At 39.7% G+C, this 23,689-nt stretch overlaps 1 protein-coding gene across 4 annotated transcripts; it reads left to right on the plus strand.

Annotated features, from left to right (window-relative positions):
* The first annotated feature begins 57 nt into the window (after positions 1-57).
* On the plus strand, positions 58-23,538 carry EIF4ENIF1 (eukaryotic translation initiation factor 4E nuclear import factor 1). Of its 4 annotated transcripts, none has more exons than XM_026075072.1 (18): positions 58-228; positions 4,587-4,660; positions 5,531-5,658; positions 6,175-6,470; positions 7,114-7,315; positions 8,566-8,741; positions 11,339-11,474; positions 11,808-11,987; positions 14,129-14,358; positions 15,835-15,903; positions 16,340-16,523; positions 17,139-17,218; positions 17,583-17,722; positions 17,898-17,985; positions 19,002-19,134; positions 20,326-20,670; positions 20,893-21,060; positions 21,653-23,538. In XM_026075072.1, the coding sequence occupies exons 1-18, from the start codon at positions 109-111 to the stop codon at positions 21,877-21,879; spliced, it is 2,976 nt and encodes a 991-aa protein (XP_025930857.1). In that variant the 5' UTR covers positions 58-108; the 3' UTR covers positions 21,880-23,538. The 4 variants fall into 4 exon arrangements, with proteins under 4 accessions (XP_025930857.1, XP_025930859.1, XP_025930860.1 ...); XM_026075074.1 differs by having other exon boundaries at positions 20,389-20,670; XM_026075073.1 differs by having other exon boundaries at positions 59-228; positions 20,896-21,060.
* The last annotated feature ends 151 nt before the right edge of the window (positions 23,539-23,689 follow it).

A 23,689-nucleotide genomic window follows, 5' to 3' on the forward strand; every position in this document is an offset into this window, starting at 1 on the left:
AAAAAAAAAAAAAAAAAGAAAAAAACAGTTTTAGGCTCTAAGGAAAATGCACACATTAGAAATGTATGTCGTAAAATCTGCTGCCTTGGTTTTGTTTTAATTAGGTCCATGGTCAAAGGTTTTGAAGTAGCCATGGATAAAAGAGGAGGTGTAACAGAAACCGAAAACGGGGACGCTTTCCATGAATTGAACAGAATTACAACGAAATACCCACATCGTTACACAAAAGTAAGCTCTCTCCCTCCTCCTACTCCCTCCAGCCTTCTTACCCCCCCCGCCCCGCAAGAAAAAAAAAAAGCTGTGTGTGAAGCTGTTGCTTATGGAAGTAGAGGTGGAGGTTTCCCAGAGCTGGAAGTAGCATGGTCAATTTTGAGAGGCCTTTGCTTGGGTTAGGATTCTCAAGATGGTATGAAATGAGCAATTTGCTAAATCTGGAGTGGCTGTGTAATCTTGACTGTCCTCGCTATACTTTTGACTCCCATTGCCTTTATTATAATATCCGCGCACCTCAGTATGTGCTGGAGACATCATGGTAGAGCCTGAAGCATGTTGTTCTACCAGCTTTCTCAAGCACTTGCACTTCATAGTTCTAGTTCTGCTTTCAGCAATATTCCTTTAAGAACATGACCAAAATGTTTACTTGTAGTATGATGCCACTTTACTGAGACACATAGTATGCCAGATTGTATCGGTAGCTTTAACATATCTTTATTTCTATTTGAATGCTTTCCTTAGAATAGCTCTTGCTTGGGAGTTAGAAGCTTAAGCACTTATGCATCCAACTAATGCTTAGTGTTAAAACTTTAACACAGGTGCCCTTGCTCAGCTGTGATACCTGAATGTATGAGTGGAAGAACAAGACTAAATAATGTGCAAATAAACTTACCTAGTGTTGAAAAAATCTTAAACTGTGGGGTTTTAAGGCTCAAATTCTGTTTTGGATCTTGGTACCATGCTGAAAGATTTTTTTTTCTTTTTTCTGTAGCATAAAAGGTTTTATGAAGGTGGCTGATATTTTCATTGTTGAAAGCTGTGGAAACAGGTGGTCATTGCTTTGCAGAAATCTATTAAGATATTTTGCCACAAAGAGCTTGAAGTGAGGAAGAGAGAATGAGACAGTGTACTGTTGCTGACTGCATTATCTTGCCTGAGGAATTCTGAACTGTTAGTTTCCTAGTAGGTTGTTTAAAAAAAAAAAATTATCATTGTGTCTCTGTTCTGCTGAGATAGTGGGACTAGCTTACTCTAACTAGACATCAACAATAGCCTGTTTCAAAATTACAAAACTTATATGGGAATAGTATGGCTTCTCTAATTCCTTTCTTAGAAGAGATGTTCTCTCTTAACTTTCTAAGATGCAAACTATATATATATATATATATATATATAAAAGCTCCCATATATATATATATATATATATTTTTTTAGAACTTGTTATTCAGTTATCCCTAGAGTGAGGGAGAGGTGGTGGCTTTCTCTGAACTTTCCCTGTTCCTAAAAGCTACATTTGTTTTCGCTTGGTCTTGTTCAGCTCCTCTCAGGAAGAATAACTGAATGCAACTTCAGATTCTGGTTGTTCTTTTGAGCAGTACTCAGGCAGCACTGATGGTAGTTGTACAATAAAACTGGTGCAGTTGTAGCTTCAATTGTTGTTAACTCTGTGCCTCTAATTCTGCTCAGAATAAAGTGGTTGAATTAGTGCCAGAAGGCATCTAGTCTTGTTTATCTGTTCCACAGAGCTTGAAATGAAGAAACACATAAAAAGTCAATCCATGTTAAAATGTCTTACACAGTAATGTTACTAGTTCTTTACAATTAACATGCCTTAAATGCAGGTGATTTAAGATGCTCATGTGATTAACATTAAAAGCTATTTTCACATGATCCACCTTCCTATGGGGGGGGGGGAGATGGTGCTTCAGGAGATACACTGCTGATTTGGAGGGGGCCTTTTTTTTTTTCCCCTCTTGACAATTTATATTTGCTTACTACTGGTGGGAGAACAACTGGTCCACACTATGAATCCTCAGAAACTGCTTGAATAAAGCTTTTTAATAACAGCTAAACACACCTTTCCCCCCTACCTGCTTAAAAGTACTATTGTGTGAATTAAAAAGCTATGAAAGTGCCAATATTAATCCGCCCTATTACACAGGAGTGTGTTATATGCTCGAAGCTGTGTCTTTCCTAGTTCTTGAGAAGCTGTTGCTCTAGCTAATGAGTGAAAGCTGAGAAACAATTCAAATGCTCCTCACTTCAATGGAAGACTTGCAATAGAATTTGATTGAAGTCTATGGACTCCCTCTCGTGGCCAGCAAAATAGTAAATATCAAGTCTGGTGGTGGACAATGATGTTAATACCTCTGATAGCTGCATCAGACTATGATGGTATTACAGTACTAATGTTTCCCATAAGTCATAATTTATTTTGGGAGGCTGTGGGTGGAGGCCAGTCTCCCTCCCTTTACACCTCTGCTCTCCAGGCTGTCTGATCTTGCTAGGAAAACATAATTCTTTTTTCTGCTGAAGACTAGTACAAGTTAATGCTGGGAGCTCCCTGGTGTCCGGGATTCCTTTCTCTGGTGCAAGCCCTTTCCAAGTGGTAGCTTTTCTTTGCTAGTAAGATGATGAAACACCAGTGCAGGGTAGATACTGGCTGTGTGGCCCTACCCTAGTTCTAGGGAAGGGCTCAGGGATAAACTGTGTTCCAGACTTCTAGTAGGGCTACGAAGGAGTGGGTCTAGATTCCTTGCACACAGCAGGGAACAAGACTAATGTTGTGAATACTATGGTTTACACTAAACAGGATTAAGTAAAATGTACTCTTCAAATGCATTACTGTAATATTTGCTCAGTACTGTCTTGCCTGCTGGATAGTATCTGTTCTACGTATTGCCACCATAATGTTATCCTGTCACATTCAAATATTCCTCTTTAGTCAAATGATTTCCCTCGCTACAGCTGAAGTGTGTGTGTATGCTTTTTAAGTTTTTGTACAGCTATTGAGTTAACATCTGGAGTCTTTCAAGCATCAAGTTCATATGTGGCTAACAGACTTTATTATAATCACCTGTTGATGATAAAAACAAAACCTGTAGTTCAAATGTTGCATCTTTGGGAGGGTGTTAGGGACATTCCCTTCTTCAGTTTGGTTGCTGTGGTGTCTGCTGTTAGGATCCTTTTATCCTTCTAGCTTCCACTGATTTCTGCCCAGTCCTGAATGGGTTCAGTACAGTTGGGAGTGAGGCAGACTGAAGTAAGATAAGCTAGGGAAGAGGAGTGAGTTTAATTAGAAATATGCTTTTTTTTTTTCCCCCTGCAGCTAAGTTAATGATGATTCAAAGCATCAACTATCACACCATTAATATTATTGCTTTCTAAATGTGGCAAACTGCAGTGAGACTCTAGATTAAATGACCAGCTGTTCAGGGGTGTGCAATAGTAAGCCAAGAACTACTTGAAAGCTGGTAGAAAGTGGAAAACTGAAGTAATTATTCAGCACCAATCTGGTATTGGGTAGAGCAGATAAAACTGTCGAATATATGTGTCATTTGACATTGGAATTGGTAATGGTCAGAAATGGCGAGCTTGTCTGGAATTTTGAGGTCTAACGTAATTGTTAGTACTGCAATAATGCTTTTTCACTCTTTGAATCTTATACAGCATTGAATATAGCAATTTTCATTGCACCTTGAAAACTTACTAGTGCTAGTATCAGTTTTGTCTTGCATATAAGCATTTAATTGTCCAGGGATGTGGATAAGTAGGACATGTACAGTGTGAATAACACTTTCAAGTGCTAATGAGGACTGAACTTGACCTGGTAAGATTTAATGCTTCAAATAAGTGTGGATTTAGAGAGTTTAATGTATGTAATGTGTGAAAGCAAGTTTTGCTCCTGAAGTAATCTAATATGAAAGAGATATTAAAGGAAAGCTGAAGTCACTTGCTAGGCATTATGCTATTAAGTTGCTCATGCTGATTACTCATCATTTAAGACTGTATATTGATTTTCAGGTTCTTTCTGCAGTTCTGGTGTGACAAAACTTAGTTGTAAGTGGTTTAAGATCCTTTTCTGAATCTGGCTTGTGCAAACTCCTCCCCCAAATTCTAAAGGTTTAACAGCTAGCTGTTTGGAAGCTTCACCGGTAAAAAGGCTTCTTCTGACATCTGAATCACTCTCAAAGTGTTCTTCTGTATAGACAGTTGATTCAGTAACTTGTTTTATGAAGTATCAATGTTATCTTGACCCAGTCTCACTGTTGCTTCTCAAGCAGCATTACACTGTCTCAGGTTTTGTAGGTTAAGGTAATGGGAGGTATGATCTGTAGTTCTGATTAATGAATTACTCAATTCCTCTGAGACAAAGTTTGCTCAGTGGTCACTGGTGGAAGAACTGAAAAAAACCCTTGCTTTCCAGTGTCAACTCTTCACTGTAGCATTAAACAGGAAATGAAACAACACACTGAGAAATTTGGGTTATTAGGTTAAGGCACTGTTGAGCAGGCAGTCTGGAATAGATTTTTGTGGGGGTAACTTAAATCTTGTCTGGGTGAGAGTTGGAACTAACTTGTTGCTTCTTCCAGGAAGAATTGCTGGATATTAAAGAGCGTCCCTACTCTAAGCAAAGACCTTCTTGTCTTTCTGAAAAATATGACAGGTATTTTCTTCATTATATAAATAACTTATTTTGAAACAGATGTATGTAGTTTACATAGCAAAAACTTCTTAACTTAGGAAATCACACCTATCTTGATGCAAGATATATTTGCTCTAGAGGTTAATATACTACAACATTTCAGAAATATTAATCTACTAGGATAGGCTTATATTCTAGCTAGAAATTCTGTGTATTGAACAAGGATTATAACATGAGATCCAGCAGAAAATAACTGCATGCAATACAAGTCTCACAGCTTAAAAACCATGCTTCAGCATGGTTTCAGTGCTGTATTCAATTTGATAAAAGCTCTCCTAAGAGAATAGATGGGCTTATAGCACAGACTGACTAGGTCATGTTGCAGCAAGCTGACTTGGTTGATGGATTACTTTCCCATGTTGACTGTGTACTTCATTTAAAAATGAAGGTGAGTTTTTTGGCTTGCATTCATGAGTAAACTTGCTAAGCAGCAGGTTCTCTACTATTCAGATTAATTTATTGTGCAAGTAAGCATGAGATTGGGCGGAAAGAAGTCTTCTGAATACACAAGAAATGTGATATTTGATCTGCTCGCTTTATTTTTATTAGCATATTGGGTGAACTTCAATAGCTAATGGGACAATATGGCCATATGTTGTCCCTCTTATAACCTGATGATAGGTACTGTATGTCCCTACTCTTATGAAAGGGATCCAGAATATCACGTATGAGGTAATAAAGTATAGGAAGGCAGATTTAGATGTTGGATGTGAAAGATGCATCTCGGCTGTACAGATCACTAGCAAGTGAATTCTGCTAGTTTTCAGGTAGTGCGATGAATTATTTACTAGGCTGCAAGTAGTAAACAATCCTGGAACTTTATTTTCATAGTGATGGTGTCTGGGATCCGGAGAAGTGGCATGCATCTTTATATCCGAGTTCAGGAAGAACTTCACCAGTGGAAAGCTTCAAAAAAGACTTGGATTCAGATCGAACTTCTCTTATGCGTAGGATAGTAGGTGAGTGCACTCTTGCAACACATGACTCAGAATTGAACATTGGGTGCTGCAAAACCTTTCCTTGGGGATTATGTCAATGAGACTAAGTAAAGTCTCTCTGAAAATTGTTTGATTGAAATAAAATAAAATATCAAGGAAATCTTGGTTACTCTGTGTGGACTAGTTACTGGTATTCTGGTGACTCTTACCTGAGAGCAAACTTAGGATGTAACAACTGACTGCAATCTACTATTCTGAAGTTCAAGGTTAAGTACTCTTACTGAGAGAGGAGGTACTTCCTAGAAGACAGAACGATGATTCCTCAATATTGAACTACACTTACTTTTGTTTTTCTCTGCACTTCCTGGAATCTTTGGCTATATTAGCTTCACCAAAAAGTTTAACTCATGAGTACTTTCTTTCAAAAGCTCTGGAGTAGTAGCAAGGCTGTGGAACAGAAGGCTATTATACAGATAATGTATTGGTAAATACAAGCTAGTTAACTTGTGGTCTTTCTGTGTGATCTTTTATCTGTAGATCCAAGGGAGCGAGTGAAAGAAGATGACTTGGATGTAGTCTTAAGTCCGCAAAGGCGAAGCTTCGGAGGAGGCTGCCATGTAACTGCAGCTATTGGCTCACGTCGAGCAGGGAGCCCATTAGAAAAAGAGAATGATGGTGTCCGTGTTATTGGTGGCCGCAGGATTGGCAGCGGAAGAATTATCTCTTCTCGTAACTTTGATAAAGACCACCGGGGTGGTGAAAAAGACATACGTGATTCTAGAGATGCAAGAGACAGAGATCGTGAGAGGGACTACAAAGATAAACGTTTCAGGGTTTGTTCTTCCTTGTCCTGATGGAATACTAAATCAAAATTCTTGGACACTTTGCACTAAAAGCAACAGGGGCAGGTTAAACTGCTGCATGCAATTGACTGTTCCACACAAGTAGGCTATTTCTTTAGCCTTAGAAGCTGCCTTATGGTGTAAAGTGTGTGCACTCAGTGCTTCAGAAACTTAGTTTTCAGTCCTTCTGACAGCTCAGTTGGGATGTATCTATTCTGTGTCCTGCAAGCCTCTGCTGTACATAATGGCACAGTAACCAAAAGTCCTTCTTCAGGAAGGCTTCTTGCAATTAATTGCTGCCTTTCAGGTTTACTAAGTATTCATGTACAGTGAGACAGCAGGCTTCTCCCTAGCAGTTGTCAGCAAGCACTGTCTTCAGCCTCAGCAAATGGAAGCTCTGTGTGCTTTGGGGCATTTGGAGGAAAAAAAAAGGGGGGGGGGGAGTAGGGGAACCACTAACTTAAATAAAAATAGAAAGCTTACTAAGTATCCTGAATGTGTATTTAAAAACCCTGAAAAACAAAGCTGGTGTGAATAGGTATCCACTTGTTTTGGAGGCAAGGAATTTTATGAAATTGTAGTTGACCGTTGACTTGATGTGCTTGGGTTTTTTTTGTTTAATATCCTGCTTCAGAGGGAATTTGGTGACAGCAAACGTGTCTTTGGGGAACGGAGAAGAAATGATTCTTACACCGAAGAGGAACCAGAGTGGTTCTCTGCTGGTCCCACAAGTCAGTCTGAAACCATTGAGCTCACAGGCTTCGATGATAAAATTTTGGAAGAAGATCACAAAGGGAGAAAACGTACAAGACGACGCACAGCCTCATTAAAAGAAGGTAGTGGAAAGGCTTTATTTGCCTACTAGTATTGTATGTTGATGGCTATAGAGGTGGTCCTGTTACAGATCCAGGCAAGTGTCAAGGATAATGCAGTTTGCTAACCTTTATCTTAAACTCTTGGTCATCCTGAAGCACAAGACATAAAGCCATGAATGATATTTCTTTTAGAAAAATGATAGCTTATTTCAAGGTATCTTATGATACATAAACTCAAAGGCAGGACTGGGAGGCTGGAAAACATATGTAAAGATACTGAATGATATGGGGGGGGGGGTGGCAGTTGTAGGCTACTACATGGGTCTTGTCTGTTTCTATATCCTGGCTTGGTTTAAGCTAAGTTAATGCTTTGAGATACTCGAAATACCCATGGTATTACTATGCAAGATGAAGGTTATTGGGAACACTGGGCTGTGCATGCAGCTGCCAACAATATACCTTTAAGCTGAGTTCAGGGACTATCTGAATTTGTCTTCAGTAACTTGGCTCCACAGAGCTACCATAATTACCACTGAAAAAGCTGTAATATAAACTTGACTGAGGCAAGAAAAGATGCTGCCTTAATACTGGAAATACCACAGGTGGACAAAGTAAGCCTGAGAAGTTCAGGTTTAATTGTGTATTTGCTTAACTAAATGTGGTACAGTTTCAACCCTATTACATGTGTAGTCAGGTTAAAGTTTTCTTGCAGCACCTGTGTGAGCTTGATAAGTCTAACTTGATAGTCTGCTTCTGCCAGAGGAATAGGATCAATACTTTTGTCATATCTTGACAATATTAAGAAAGCTCATGTCAAGCACCAGCTTTCAGAGAACCTGCTCTCTGGGGCATCTAGGAAGAAGGCAGAAACTGCCAAAGGATCCTCAAAGGAGAAGCAGCACAAGCTGTTAATGTAGCAGTTATACCTACTTGTCTGCTTTACTTATAACATCTGATCTCTGTTCTGTCTGCTTTCTTGGATTGATCAGGATGCAGTTATTGATTGAATGGCAATTCTTATTTTCATGTTTTGATGCAAACAGTCTTAATTTCAGACCAGAARCTTTGCGCCAGAGATCGAGCAGGTCCTAATTCTTGTAACAGACTTGCGGCTATCATAATCTAACTAATCAAGCGTCACAGAGGTGGCTAGATTACTTTGGTCTTAGACTACTAGTCCCTAGTCAAATGTATTGCCTGGTAGGTGCTGTTCTCATAGGAAATAGTCAAGTTCAGTGACTCAGCAGTCACTTTTTTATTCCCCCTTTTAGGGATAGAATGTAATGGTGGAGTGGCAGAAGAGGATGAAGTGCAGACTGTCCTTGCCAGTGAAACTCCAGCAGATCAAGAAGTTCCTAGGGAAGCTGTCTTACAAGAACCAGCTCCAGGAGAGTTTGACTTCAATGAGTTCTTTAACTTGGATAAAAGTGTTCCTGGGCTGGCTTCGGTGAGTTTAGGCTGGGTCTATATTTGAGAGAAGCATCCTTTGACTGCTGCTGTCTTCAGTGAAAGTTTAAAATTTTTTTGCTTTGCACAACCTAGTTTATGGATTGTATAAGTCTTTTGTTTTGTTTTTTGCAAAGATATTTAGCTTTGGAATGTTAGGATGTTACTTCCAAAGTGTTATCTTTGGGACTAGCTTCATCTCCAAAGAAAGAGTATGCTGTAAACTAGCTGCCTTCCCCCCCCCCTTTTATTTTGATTTGGTTACTAAAGATCCAAAATCAGCATCTTGTTTGGATTTTTCTTTGGGAGTATCTCAGATGTGTTCAGAGAATTCACTTTCATATAGCTGAAAACGTAACCCCTTGCAGCTGTGTCTGGGAATTGCGGCAAAGGGATATTTTGTGCAAGCTTCCTGGAAGGCAGTAAGCCTGGAAGACATCTGGTGAATACTGTGTCTGAGCTATATATACAGTGTTATCAATACCAGTAGTACAGCTGAAGAGACAGATACCTGAGAGGGTTTGGATCTTCATTATTTAAGCTTCTGTTTAGAGGTTGACTTGTTGTTTAGTACTATTACTAGTGAGTTGGAATAACAAACACAGCCTACTAATTCAGACAAAAGCACTCCCAATGTTATTGATGCAACCAGTGGACACTCAGTGTAACAAAAGCTGTACTTGAGATGCTACTGATGTGCAGGAACTAGTAACAAGACTATGAAGAGTAAAAAAAGCTGAGAGTTGCATCATAAGAATCTTCCAATAATCATTTTTATCTCCAGCCATTATCTGATGGATGTTCTGGTATTTCTGTTGGTAGTGGGCAGTTCTGGAACATCTAATCTCTATAGGTAATAGTGGATGGTGTTCATTATTTCTAGTGTGATAGCTATAACTGGTCCATGTCTCTGGTTCGGGGGATTTTTTTATCCCCTTCTCCTTAAGTAGGGGTAAGCAGGTCTAGAAAATACTGACTAAGCATAATCCAACTTCATAAACTTCACATGGTGATGTTTCTGTTCAGACTTCTTCAGCRCTGGGAAGAAAAGCTATTCTTGACTATTCTAGATGGTGTAATAGATGAGTAGGTAGAACTGGAGTAAAAAGGGTTAGTCTTGTAGAAGGATAAATGTGTTAGAATAAATAACTCCTGGCCATGAGAGCGAAGAAGCAGGCCTGATCTACAGTGTAGAAACATCAGGGTTTTAAAATAGAATCCTGACCTAGTGTTTAATTTGGAAAAAGCTTCTTGGATTCAAAAAGTTGATCATACAGCCCCAAATATGTAGGGGGAAAGCTTGTTCTCCCTACACAAGATGTACGTGATGTGTCTTTAGACTTGACCATCTGGTTTTCATCACATGTACAAGATGGTGACTGGCTTGAAAAGCAGATAGTTCACAAGCCACAAAATAACTGTTGATGAAACACTAGTGGGAAGATGTATTCTGTCACAAAACTGAGTTTCAGGCTAGCTGTAGCGTATTGTGATATATTTTTTTTTTTTAACATTGGTGATATGTCTGTGGCAAGTGTTATAGTAGACTTGTCTATGGTCACTTGATGTAACTGTCCTAATTCTTCTAGCATGTTAGATTACAACACAATCAAAACCAAATGGATCAATACTATCCTGTTTTTGCTGTTGTGAGTAGTGGTGACCTCAGAAAATAGCTGCTTCTCTGGCTGAATGAAGCTGTCCTTCCTTTTGTCTAAAAGTACATGGGTTGCCTTGGCTGGCCTTAAGATAGGCTTTTAACTGGATACTATCTTTCAAGTTAGGAGAGGCTTTGGTTTGAATTATGGAGGGGGAAAATGCAACTTGCTGCTTTTTGAAGTACTTGTAATGATTAGCAAAGAGGTAAACACAGTCACTGTGTAGTGACGTCTGACAGTCAGGCTGTATGAAGTAGTTTACTGACCTCGGTTCTCCCTGAAGGGAGAAGGTGCAGCTGCCACTGTAACGGACACAGACTCTGCTGACTTGAAGAATGTGACCCTCGTGTTAGTCCCAGAATGGTTCAGCATGTGAAGTGCAAGCAAGTAGTCCTTAGCTACTGGCCTCTTCCCCTACCCCTTGTGGGATCCTTCCAAGTTAGGGAGTAGTCTTTGGGCAAGGACAGTACCTGCAATGAAGTGCAATGTTGGAACTGAATCATGGTTGCAGGTGATTCAAGTGATCAGAGTACTTCTGTACAGTGCTAGGGACTACTCCGGGGCCATCTATCAGAATTACTAGGTTATTAATTCTAACTTGCTGTAATTCTTGTGGCAGGTGGTACTCCTGTTTTTTTGTTACAAACACTTTAAAATGGCATAGTTACGGTCCTTGGTTGCCCCGATTAGGCTGTTTCAGTTATATAGTCCTAATCTGAACAAGTTGTTCATGTAAATTAGATATGTATGGTGGGTTATGCCAACACTAACTACAAAAGGGGTGCTAAATTTTTGGAAGGAAATAGTTCAAAAGCTTCTAAATTCTAGGAGTAAGATCTGGTTGTCAGTAGTAGAAGAATCTTGGTGCAGTAAAACTTCTCAAAAATCTTCCTGGTCTTGCTTCTCTTAAGCTTGTCTAATTTTTTTCCCCATGATCTAGATGATAGAGGATGTGCTGGGGGAAGGTTCAGTGTCTGCCAGCAGGTTCAGCAGGTGGTTTTCTAATCCTAGTCGTTCTGGAAGTCGGTCAAGCAGCCTGAGATCTACACCACATGAAGAACTGGAGAGGCTTGCAGGTAAGATCATAAGATAATATAAGGTCAGGTACCCTTCCTCTATATTCCTCCCTACTCATTCAGTAAGGACATGGCAGATAAAGCTTTAGGATAGTCAGTTCTCCCACAGTTTAAGCACTTGGCATTCTTTGGAAACACTTGGAATAAGCAACTTTAAGTTCTTTTTTACAGATGTTCTTGTCATGCTCCTGATTACTTTCCAGCTGATCTTGGGCAGGGGGTGTGAGGCATAGATTTTCAGTGAAGTATTGAACTTGGTTACCAGTGAATGTTCATCTTGAGACATTGGGTTGGTAAACTGATGTGGCGGTGCTCCTGGTTTTGCTGTTTCAGGTCTAGAGCAAGCCATTCTCTCCCCTGGCCAGAACTCTGGAAACTACTTTGCTCCCATTCCATTGGAAGACCACTCTGAAAACAAAGTGGACATCCTAGAAATGCTACAGAAAGCCAAAGTGGACTTAAAACCTCTCCTCTCAAGTCTTTCAGCCAACAAGGAAAAGCTTAGAGAGAGCAGTAAGTGCCTCTTCAGATATTGTGGAGTTCTTGCGATGCCGTTTCTCAAGGCAAGAGGCTTGGTATTCTGGAAGCCTCAATCTCTGAGTCCAGAAGTAGGAAGTACTGTAGGCTTACTTAAACTTCAGAAAACCCAAAGTTCCATGAATCTCAGTTATGTCATCACTGATTCTTTTCATCCTAGTCACAGGATGACATCAGGACTTCATCAGCCCATTCTACTGGCCAGTACTAATCATAAGTTAAGATGATGCAAGACTTCATCTGAGTTTCCAGCTTTCTCTGGACTCTACATAAACTTTCATATTGGAGACTGGTGATGTCATTTCTGAACTTATTTGGCATCTAAACTCTGGCTTTACCAAAAACTTAAACCATGAGTACTCTTGCAAGCATCTGTTTAATGGATCCAAGTGATCCATTAAGTAGCAGTATCCAAAACAGATGAAAAATGGTTTGAGGGTGTCAAGTTTTTCAAGTGTATACTGTAAAATTAAATTTTTCTGAAGACTGTTGCTAGCACTTGAAGCACAGTGTTCTGTGCTTGCTGTTCAGTGAACTATTTAATTAACAAATGTAGAGCTACAGCATAGGAACAGATTTATTTTTTGTTTTAGTTAAACTAACTCACTTGGCCAAGATCATGGAATTATAGGGAATTTATTCTGACAGAATTAATTTTGCTGGCATCAGCTGCACTAAAGTCAGTTCGGGGCCAACTGTAAGCTTAATGTTCAAGGGCATCTCAAAGTTAGGGATTTGCATGTCTGGGCCCATAGCATGCATGGACAGTACAAAAATGCATGTCATCTTTGAAATCCAAGTTTAATTCCAGCTTGGTTTCTTTTGGCAAGCAGCATGTATTGCCATGTGAACATAAAACTGGACTGAACAGAATGTAATGCTACTTCATGATTTGCCTGAGGGAAGTAGGGAGGAAATCATCCAAGAACTGCAAATATTCTTAAATATCCAGTCTGGGAGTAGGAAGTGTCTGGCTAATGTGGAAAGATTTTCCTCAATTTGACTTAAATAGAGCTACAAGTCTCTTCTATGTTCTGCTTAGTCTGGCTTTCCTAATAAAAGCTTTCTAAATTTCGATCCTTGCAAAACAAGGATGAAGGAACAAAAAATTGTGGGAAACTTTCTATTCACTCCAAAGTACCTGATGTCAGTTCCATATTCTCACAAAATGCTGCGTAGTTCTTGAAATGTTGTGGAGTTCTCAGGTCAGTTCCTCTCCTCCAGCATCATACTTTTCCTCATGTTCCATAGTGCATGTCTGAATCATTGTTTTTCTCCACCTTCTTGTCCAAATTTCCAGTAAATCTTTCTTTGGGCCAACATCTGTTAGAGCAACCCATGGCATGTTCTTATCTTTTCCTTTTCTCTTAAGGTATCATACCTTGTGACATGTGTAAACTGGCCCATAAAGCATATCTAGCCTTGATCTTGGGCTTAGAGAGATATATATATGTAGGAAAAAAGCACTGCTTTTTAATGCTTGTACCTTTATTCGGGTTATGCCAGTGAAATCTTTCTATAATGGCTTTAATTTCTGAGGAAAAATTAATCGACCTGAAACTTTATGTGCACCAAATTAAGTGTGCAACTGAGTCTCCAAAATATCTAGACTTTTCAGGTATGTATTCTCTCTACCTATGGTGGCTTCAGACAATCTGATATCACTTACACTGTCTGTAAGACAGTCTGGTTTCCTGAAGTATAAGATAAATGGAACTCTTTCCTAATTGGAACTGAACAAGCTTGGTGATTGTGAGAGGAACACTCTCCATTAAAAGCAGATGAAATTCTAATATGTTATCAAATGTAGAATGAAAAGTTTCACAAGATAAGTGAAAACTAATGAGAAAGTATCAGTTGAAACCTAAACAGATTGTTGGAGTCTTACATGTCTATAGTTGTGCATGGCAATACTTCTAATTTGAGTATTACGATGTCAGTGTAATCACTGGTCAGGCATGGCTTGGCAACTAGTATGAATGTCAGAAGATAGATTTTTTTTTTTTTGCCGATTACCTTGTTTTCAAACAGCTTATCTTCAGCATCCACACAAGAATCATTAGCTCACTTGTAAACAGAGCACCTTAGTTTAACAGTATTTCTTCTGTATCTCTTAGCACATTCAGGAGTTGTACTTTCAGTGGAAGAAGTAGAAGCTGGGCTAAAAGGACTGAAAATGGATCAAGAGGGAAAAATTGCTACTCCGTTTATGGCAGAGCAAATGGAGGAAGCATTGAACGTAGCTGGCTCCAGACAGATCAAGAAAGATGGAGATATGACTGCATTTAACAAACTGGTCAGCAGCATGAAGGCAAGTGGAACTCTACCTTCACAGCCCAAAGTCAATGTAAGTAACAGACACCTGGCTCTGCTGAACTATAAATGGATCTGTGCTAAGACACAGGATACAAACTGGAAATATCCTACGTGACACTTACACCAAAATGTGGGGCTTGATTGGGTACAACAGCATGCTAGTAAATATTGTCTCTTATTAAGAATATTGTTCCTTGGAGCAAGGAGAAAGGGAGGTACTTTGGTTGCTTTTTCCCCAGGTGAGGCAATTAAATTTTTCAGTTCAGAATTCACAGGGTTGATTTCATGCCAAGTTTCTGAAAGCCACAGAACTCTAATCCTATRTGAGAAGTCTAATAATTGCTGCCTTTAAAGCAGATGTACATGAATACCTAGTCCAACTGCTTAACAGCTGGACTTCAAGACTAGATACTTGCCCAGAGAAAGATCCTGCATGATGAAAAGCCTGAATCTTGTACTATGGAGAGGGTATTTTGATTAGTGTCTTCAATGCTTGGCCTCATTTTGTCTGAATATTTAAAAAAAAATCTATGGAGATTTTTTATATATAAAAATATATATAAAATATAAATTTTATATATATATATAAACATACATACATCTGTTTCCATAGAAGAGGTACTTACTACATAAAGCAGGAATCATCAGTCCAGTCTTTACAGAAGACTTGCTAGTGCTAGTTCAGTGGCTGCCTCAGTGTTGCTATTAAGGCAGCTCTGTTATAACACTTCTAGTATGGGTACAATTCACACCTATTTGAAGCTAAAACCTTTTGCTTTAGTGGGTTTTAACACAGGTATATCAGTACACAAACTGATGCTTTAAGAACTTTAAAATTACTTGTACTAAAGTAAATTAAACTGAATACTTAGATTTGGGGGGGGGAGAGGCTTTTTCTATGCATAGTGTGTTCTGGAGGGAAGTGAAGGAGTTGCTGTTCACTGTTACATGACTTGTTTTGGGAGCTGCCACAAACTCAGTACTACTTCCTGAGAACAAAACTGGATGTGTAGAAAATTAAGTGCTTGCCTGGTTATGGAGTGAATTAAAGATTGTTTCAAGCTTCTGGCACTTTCAGAAATCTTTGGAAATAGTGCTAAAATGATCATTGCCATGTTCTGTGTACCCAGATTACTGCACACAAACTACCTAATATCCCTGATATAATAGGTAGTTTATATCATACTGAGTTGTCTCATGTAGTTGGGAAGCTATGAAAGCCTGCACTGTATGATCACAAAGTGGCCCATACAGTTTAGAGCATCTGTTGTAGGTTCGGCTGTAATCCAGTCAGTGGTTACATGGCCTGCTGCTCCCTTGTATGTGTTACAGGAAAACTCAGATTCGCTCATCAGCGGGTTTTAAAACTAGATGATTTAAATTTAGATGGTGTGCTTATCTTTATTGCATTGGCTTGTGGTAAATACTTTGAGACAGATGCGGATTGTCTCTTAAGGAGTCTCATATCTACATTTAGTTTAGTGGGTTTTTCTCATTTTCTTAACAGAGCCTTGAGAGCCACTTGATGTCACCTCCAGAGATGACAGGCCAGCCTCTATCGAAGAATATTCTACAGGTATTTCTCATTGGGGATACACTTTTAAGTACTCTTTTTCAACAGAAAAATCAAAAGATTACTTGAAAGAAAAAAAATATGTTTTTTAAGCAGTTAATTTAAAGCAGATTAACTGTGAACTAAATTAAGGCGGATTAGTAGTCAGATTTCCCTCCTTACAGGGGGAAGAAAACTGCTCACAAAACTTAACTGTAGGCAGTTTAGTTTACTTTAAAATTTGAGCCTTGTGATGGTATTTCCCATGATTACAATTTGAAAATGAAAAACCTGGCTAGATGCCCATTTCTGAGGGCAATCCAGAATTAGTATATCTAGTTGCACAAGTCAGCCTTGTCTCTAACTTGCTATAAATAGCATAGCCTGTAGTCTAGTAAAATGAGCTCCTCTATGTAAATAGATCGTATTCTGAACAATTTTTTTCATTACTTATTCTTAGGAACTTCTTGGTCCACCTATTTCCAGACCTGCTTCATCAAATGTCTTAAGTGGCCTGATAGGTGGTTTGGAACCTGCAGCCTCTTTACTGGGACAAAGAGCACCTTCTCCCCCTATTCCACAGGTGTTTCCAACTCGAGCTGCTTCTGCAGATTACCTGCGCCATCGGATATCTTCACCCATTGGTGAGACCATAGAGCACAGTATTTTTTTGATGGACAACAACTCAAGTTTAAGTGTTCTAAAGAATACTTGGCAATACAGTAAAAGCTTACTGGCACTTGGCTGGCAACTAAGTCAGTGGCTGCTTCTTGAGTGCATGTGCAAGATGATGTCACTTTTCTTACTCTTCTCTAATGTTGAGTATGGGGTTTAATTCCAATAAGCAGGTCCAAGTCACTGGAGAAGTTCTGGATTTAAGGTGGCCTGCTGAACAGTGCATTAGATAAAGTTAGATTTTCTGCAGCTACCTGGGTAGTGCATGACCTTTTTCACAATTTAACTTTCACTCTCCAAAACTTCAGGTCCCTGTGTAACCTGTTAACTAGACCTCACAGTAAATCTTGGTGCAGAGTAATGTGTTCAGTTACTGTGTAAGAAGCCAATTTTCAGGTACTAGTTGGCCATCTGCACTAAGAAACATTACCACTTGCCTCCTGGTAGCTCTCCAGTCTAGTGACAGGGAAGAGACATAACTCTACAGATTTAGTCAGTGATGGGGCTGAGAATCTTCATGTATGTACGGAGGGAAAAAAAAACCTGTTAGTGCTTTTAAATAACTCTTGAATGTTTTTCATCAGGTTTTGGACAAGGTTCTCAGCAATTGCTTGGTGATCCATTTCCAGGTGTAAGGAAGCCTATGAGTCCAGTTGCTGCACAGGTTAGACTAAATGCTGTTTGCTTAATGCATATTCATCTTTTCATATATTGTAGGGTATAGAACTAACTTGCAGAAATGCATACCTGTCTGTTAACTTCAGATGTTTATGCTCTGGTTAGGTCAAGTTTGTCTTGAGTGTGAGGATGCAAAGTATAAATATCATCTCAAATCTTATTGCTATTCCATTGCAATCATTCCATCATAGAGTATCTTAACTATGAGAACTTCAAAACTTTTATCATAAAACAGATGAACTGTTGTTGGGCAGACACTTTGATGTGAAGATATTAGTAGCCATAACAGTGAATCTTCAGTATCTTTTAAATATACAAGCTTTGATTTGATACTAACAACTCTACTTCAGATGAGTCCCTTGGAGATACAACAAGCTGCATTAGAGGGACTAGCGTTACCACATGACTTAGCCATACAGGCGGCAAACTTCTACCAGCATGGCTTTGGTAAACCACAAATGGACAAAAGCAGAGATGGCTACAGAAACAGGTGAGTGACTGCAAGATCTTTAAGGGGCACACTATTAACTGATCATGTTTTTTTTTTTTTTTCCACTGGATATTAGTACTACTGACTCAAGCTTATATAGGTTCTTGGCAATCCTGCTTTTCATCCTGTGCCAAGAGTAGAGCTGCCTCTTACTAACTTTTCTGTCCATTAACAGGCAGCAGCAGCGAGTGACTAAATCACCTGCACCAGGACACAGAGGGAATGCATCCTCTCCAGCCCCTACAGCATCCATTACCAGCATGGTTAGTACCTAACGTGTAATAACAGGAAGAGCTGTAAAGCTGTCTGCAGTAACTAGTTTGCATGGGGGTGGGGGGAAGAGGGACATAAAGAAGTTAATCACCTTAATGTTGCATCAGTGGCCGTGTGATACAAGAATGAGTTAACTTGATGCCTAAGTGACTGCCTTCACTTTGGAAAAGAATAACCTTTTCCAACTACTTTGTTATCTAAAAACTGAAGCCCCGTTAAAGGTACCTTGACCTGATCATCTGAAACTAAAGGAAGATAGTTATGAAAACTCAAGCCCCTCATGTCTTGGTACTTAAAATTTCAAGACAAATGCTGAAAGTCATTAGCCACTTCAAATGCCTGTACTGAAGACCAGAGTTCTCTGTAGGTTACCTCAGAGCTTCAGGGGCACTTGTTCCATAAAATCTCAAAGCCAAGGTATTGCCACTGCCTTCACTAGTATGTGAAAATGTTGCTTTGATCTAAACTTTCCCATTAATCAGTCAAGTACTTGCTGGCAACTCCTGGCTAATGCTGGTCATCAGCTGCTAAATCAGACACAATACTTGAGTTTACATAAATTTGTGGCCTCCACAGATGCTGTTATGTAACTTTCAATGGGAAAAATACAAATGAGGCAGTGGTTTTATGCAGATCTCAACCTTGAGTTACTCTGAGATAAGAGCTCCTGTGGACTGTTCTGGGCCAATAGCTAACTACAAACCACTAACTTGTCCATATTGTTTTAAGCCTGTGAAGATATATTTAACTTTGAGAACATCTGCTTTTTAATAAAAGTATTGGACCTCTGTAAAGCTGGATAAAGAGGAGTGTTTAAACTATAGAATAAAACTATGAAATGAGGTGAAGTGAAATCATGAGGGCACAAGAGGCAGATTCCAAGCATATGCTCGGATAAAGCATATGCTTTAAATGGAAAGCATATGCTAGAATTGGTGTCCCCACACAACTAAGTGTGGCCTTGGTCATCAGCAGAGTTAAGGCATTATTCTTATGTGTTCTGCAGCTGTCTCCTTCCTTTACGCCTACCTCAGTGATTCGCAAGATGTATGAGAGCAAGGAAAAAAGTAAAGAGGAGCCAATTTCTGGGAAACTGAAAGTCAGTGATGTTAAAGATGAAAATCAGAGGCCAAATGAAGGTATTGTAATGGCTTAAAATAACGCACACAAATGAGATTTGGGATAGAACTGAAGAGCTTCAACACCTAATATGTCCAGGCTAACTTAAGACATTCACAACTCTTGGAGTGTGTGGAAAGGGGGGCCTGCAACAAGAGGAAGGTTAGAGCTGTGGAAGAATCGAGAGGTTATACTTCCAAGTGCATTTTTCCAATAATGTTGGGTTTAAATCCATGTTTTGCTTATCTGTGAATTTGTCATGCATAGTAACACTAAGGGCCTGGCTGTGGACCAAAACTGTTTCTTTGCAACTGGTCTTGATGAACAAGTGCATTAGAATAATGCTTCCGTATCTCTCTACTCCAGTAACTGAATGTAAGCAAATTGTAGCCCTCTTGAGACATCTTAACCAAACAATCAAAGCTGAGACCAATTAAGCTCTTTTAAATGTAGCAAATCAAGGAAGCCTTTTGTCATTCTAACTGATCTAAGTGGCTATTAGAAGAAAGTGCTCTATACCAGTTGCCTGACCCAATAAGACTAATGTGCTCAATTGTCATGACATTGCACTTGAGTTCTGCTAACTACAGATATAGCTTGTTGTTCCTATTGTAGAACTGGCCTTTTCTTTCTAACACTCCATAACCTCAACTGGTAGCAGACAGTTCTGAGATATTTTAGGCTTTGTCTAACTGATCTACACAGTCCGTGGCAGTAGCTCCTTGAGGTGCTTTAGTGTTGCAAATGCTACTGAGCAGATGGCAGAAACGGAGGACTGCCTCTAACCTGGAGACATAGGTCTGCACCAAAAAGAACAGTGTATGGCTGGATTTCTGGCAGAACTCCAATTCCAAATTATAGCCTCCTCTAGGGAGGTTCCCTTGTACTGCTTGTTTCCTTTGAGACTGATTCATCCATGCTGCCAGCTCAAAATTTCTAAGTATGAGGAAAAATAAGAATTGGAATTATCGTTGATTCTGACTTCAGCTTGAAATTAAGGGATTTTACTGAAGAACATATTCTTTCTCATTATTATGTTTTGAGCTTATTGGGCTAAAAGCATCCAGGAAGGACGTAAGCTTACCATTTTATATAGCTAACTAAAAGTTCAGCTGGTCCTGGAATCTAGCTATCAAAGCCAGTCATTAGCTTTAATTTTTCATTAGATGGAATCTCTAGCTGTGGACTATAATAGTTGTATTCAATTCTAGCTACAGATAACCTACTGTCTAGTTCTGTGGAGAATGCAGATCAAGAAACTTTGCCCACCTTAGGTACCAAACTACCTGCACTGCAACGCTCTGCATGTTCCACACCTCTTGCGCAAGCAAATCGTTGCACCAAAGAGCAAGACTACAGGCCTAAATCAACTGGTAGAAAGACTCCTACAGTGGCCTCCCCAGTACCAGGAGGCCCTTTCCTCCGTCCTGTTCATCAAGTACCCCTTGTTCCCCATGTACCAATTGTACGACCTGCTCATCAACTGCATCCAGGATTGGTCCAGAGAATGCTGGCCCAGGGGGTTCATCCACAACATCTTCCTCTACTGCAAGCAGGTAATGCCTTAACCTAAGGAAAAATGTATGAATGTTCTCTACAAGACTTATTTTGTGTTAGAAACAGCACAAATTGATGCTCGTTACTGGCAACATTTATTACATCAAAACTTACCTTTAAAGTGAGGCAATAAATTTCAACATGTCTTACTATGTTAAATGTTTGTTTTCCTTAAAGCTTCTTATGCCTGTTAGGTAAAAAGCTTCCTCACTTTCGTCCAGCAGGTATGCTTCCTCCTGGAGTGGACCTGTCTCACTTGCAGGGAATATCTGCTCCCATCCTTGGCCAACCCTTTTATCCACTACCAACAGCCAGCCATCACATCTTAAATCCACGCTCTGGGACACCTTTGCAGCTAGCAATGATGCAACAGCAACTACAGCGATCAGGTAGGCTAAAATGTAAAACAGGACTGTGAGATTTTAAAATGCTGACTAGCCTGCTCCAGGTAGTATACTTGTTGGCTTGTTTCAGTAGACTAAGCTAACAGGACACTACTTCAGTGCCTACGCAAAATTAGTAGCTATGAATGTGTAAACTACCAGAGTAGTTCTGGCCACTGCAGGTCTTTGTGCCAGGAGAAAGCCGAAGTGAAGCGTTCAGTTTCATCATGTATCTTGCCATTGATGGAGCTGCTTTTTGCAGTGTTGTGAATAGTAGTCTCTTCAGTGAAGAGCACTTCCATTGCTGAGTGATGAAGGCTCACCTGCACCCATATTAAGTAGAAGGTTCTGTGATGCTGGTATTCCAATTAAAACAGACATGATGCTGTTTCTGGAATCAGCAGTGTCAGGCAGAGTTTACAGGAGTACCAAGAGAATAAACATGTGGCAATCAATGTGGAGTCTGGCTTTCCCAGGACTAAGAGTCAATGCCACATTCAGCTTACATATAATACATGTATCATATGATTGCTTTAGGAAAAATTCAGAGTCTTGGGTGAACTTATTACTCCACCTCTAATAGCTTTACATTTCACAGGCACTGGAGCACAGGGATCACCTGTCGGTGTGCAAACAACCCCCCAAAATGTGCCGTCTCGGACTGGATTATCTCATGGGCACACACAGCTTGACCATCGCCCCAGCCAGAGAAGTGGCTCTCCCATTGGCCTTGCAAAATGGTTTGGTTCAGATGTCTTGCAGCAGCCTCTCCCTTCCATGCCATCCAAAGTCATCAGTGTAGATGAACTGGAATATCGGCAGTGAACAGTGACCACTGGGTGGGACACTTGTGCTTCTTTAGACTGGATAAAAATGTCCATAGTCAGGACTTCACCTCTTTTTGTTTTTGGGGCTTTTATTTTTAGCACTCTGTGCAAAATTTCTTTTCAAGAGACTAAAGCACATGGCACCTGTCCTGGTCTCATGTCTGCATCAAGACTAAAGGATCTGTTATGGCTTAAATAGTGAAGCCTGAAGAAATTTAGATGCAAGACAAAGACAGTTTAATCCTGGAAGTGTCTATTTTTTGTTTTTGTAAGATATGTGAATGAAGTGCTGATATTCTCTAGTGTAGAGGTAGCAGCTATGGATTCCTCCTGCAGAAAACTAAATGTATAGACCCTTGTGTACAGACTATGTATAAACAATCTTTTGTATATATACACATAGAATAGCTTTTTTGAATCTATACAGCTGTACATAAGAGTAGCTGATAACAGTTGAGCTTTAGTTGTGCCTATGGTTTGGATTTTTCTCCATTGTACATGTGGGACTTTCTTTAAGATTAAAATTGCATATCCTAAGTGTGAGTGAACAGGATAAAATTGCTTTGCCTTTTCTTGCTGCTCGTGTCCTCTAAGTCTCCCTCTCAGACACATCCTTCTGTCATGTACTGTGCATTCAGTGTAGCTAAAGTGTCAAAGTAAAAAGCCCACATCTTGCTGTCTGTATAACAAAGGTCTGATTCCTTGTGTGTGTGACTCTTGCCATCAAATGAAAGAACTGTTTAGTCTTCAAGCTGCCTTGAGGATGGGACCTGGTACAGTAATGACAAAGCCAGTTCTTCAGTCTGCCATAAGCAGAGACTGTAGGTACCTATTTGGTCACAGTTCTTTCAAGGGGGCTGGTGCTGGTCCTTGTTCAGCTGCAGTATTTTCCTTGTTTTAATCTTTCAAACAAGTTGCTAAAGGTCATCAAAATGGAGCCTTTAAATCCTCACCCTTCAACTCCTCAGTCATAGCTGTGGTATGTTCTATACTGCCTTCAGGTCTATTTATAGAAGGGAGTCCCAAGAATTGTCCTAAATCTAGTGTGCATCTACTTGATGCAATTACTGTGAAACTTGCCTCTGGAGTCTTGTTCTGTGGCTTGAAAGGGGGAGGAGGGGGTAGTTTTGTGATCTTACTGTGTATATTTGGTTTTTAAATACTATGTTCCTTTTAAGCCTGTTTCACTTTCCTGAACAGTTAAATGTTCTTTTCCATCCTTCTACTGCATGGTTCCTCACTTCACCTTCTCACTTGTGTTGAGTCTAGTACTGCTGTCATGTCTTCTATCTAGCTTAGGCCATTGTGCTCTTTTAAAAAAGGTGAAAGCAGAACCAGAATTCTCACAAACTTGCTCTTTCTTAAGTCTCACTGAATGCAAAACCAGCAGCAGAAAAATCACTTGACTGTATTATAACAATTGCCAGCATGCTGTGGTGGGTTTGTTTCAGTCCAGCAGAGACAACATTGTATGGAAATAGCAAGTTGTAATCTCCAGTGTGGAATCTGTTGGGGGTCACCCATACTTCTAGTGGTTGTTTATACAACAATCTATGTAAAACATGCAATCACCAGCTTGTCCTTGTAATATTGTTTTCATACTTTTTTAACTTGACACTTTCCCAATAACATTCTGTAAATAAAGTCAATTCTACCAGCTGTCTGTATCAACTGCTCTTACAAAACTATAATTTTGATATACTGGAAGCCTGTGTAAGCTAGAACCTAAAAAGCTTCAAGGGGGGGAGGTTATGCTCCCTGGGGCAGAGGTGAGCACTTAGTCTGCTTCCCAGGAGGTAACTGACCTC

The sequence above is a fragment of the Apteryx rowi genome, unplaced genomic scaffold (genome assembly GCF_003343035.1).
Source record: "Apteryx rowi isolate R43461 unplaced genomic scaffold, aptRow1 scaffold_40, whole genome shotgun sequence".
Classification (NCBI taxonomy): domain Eukaryota; kingdom Metazoa; phylum Chordata; class Aves; order Apterygiformes; family Apterygidae; genus Apteryx; species Apteryx rowi.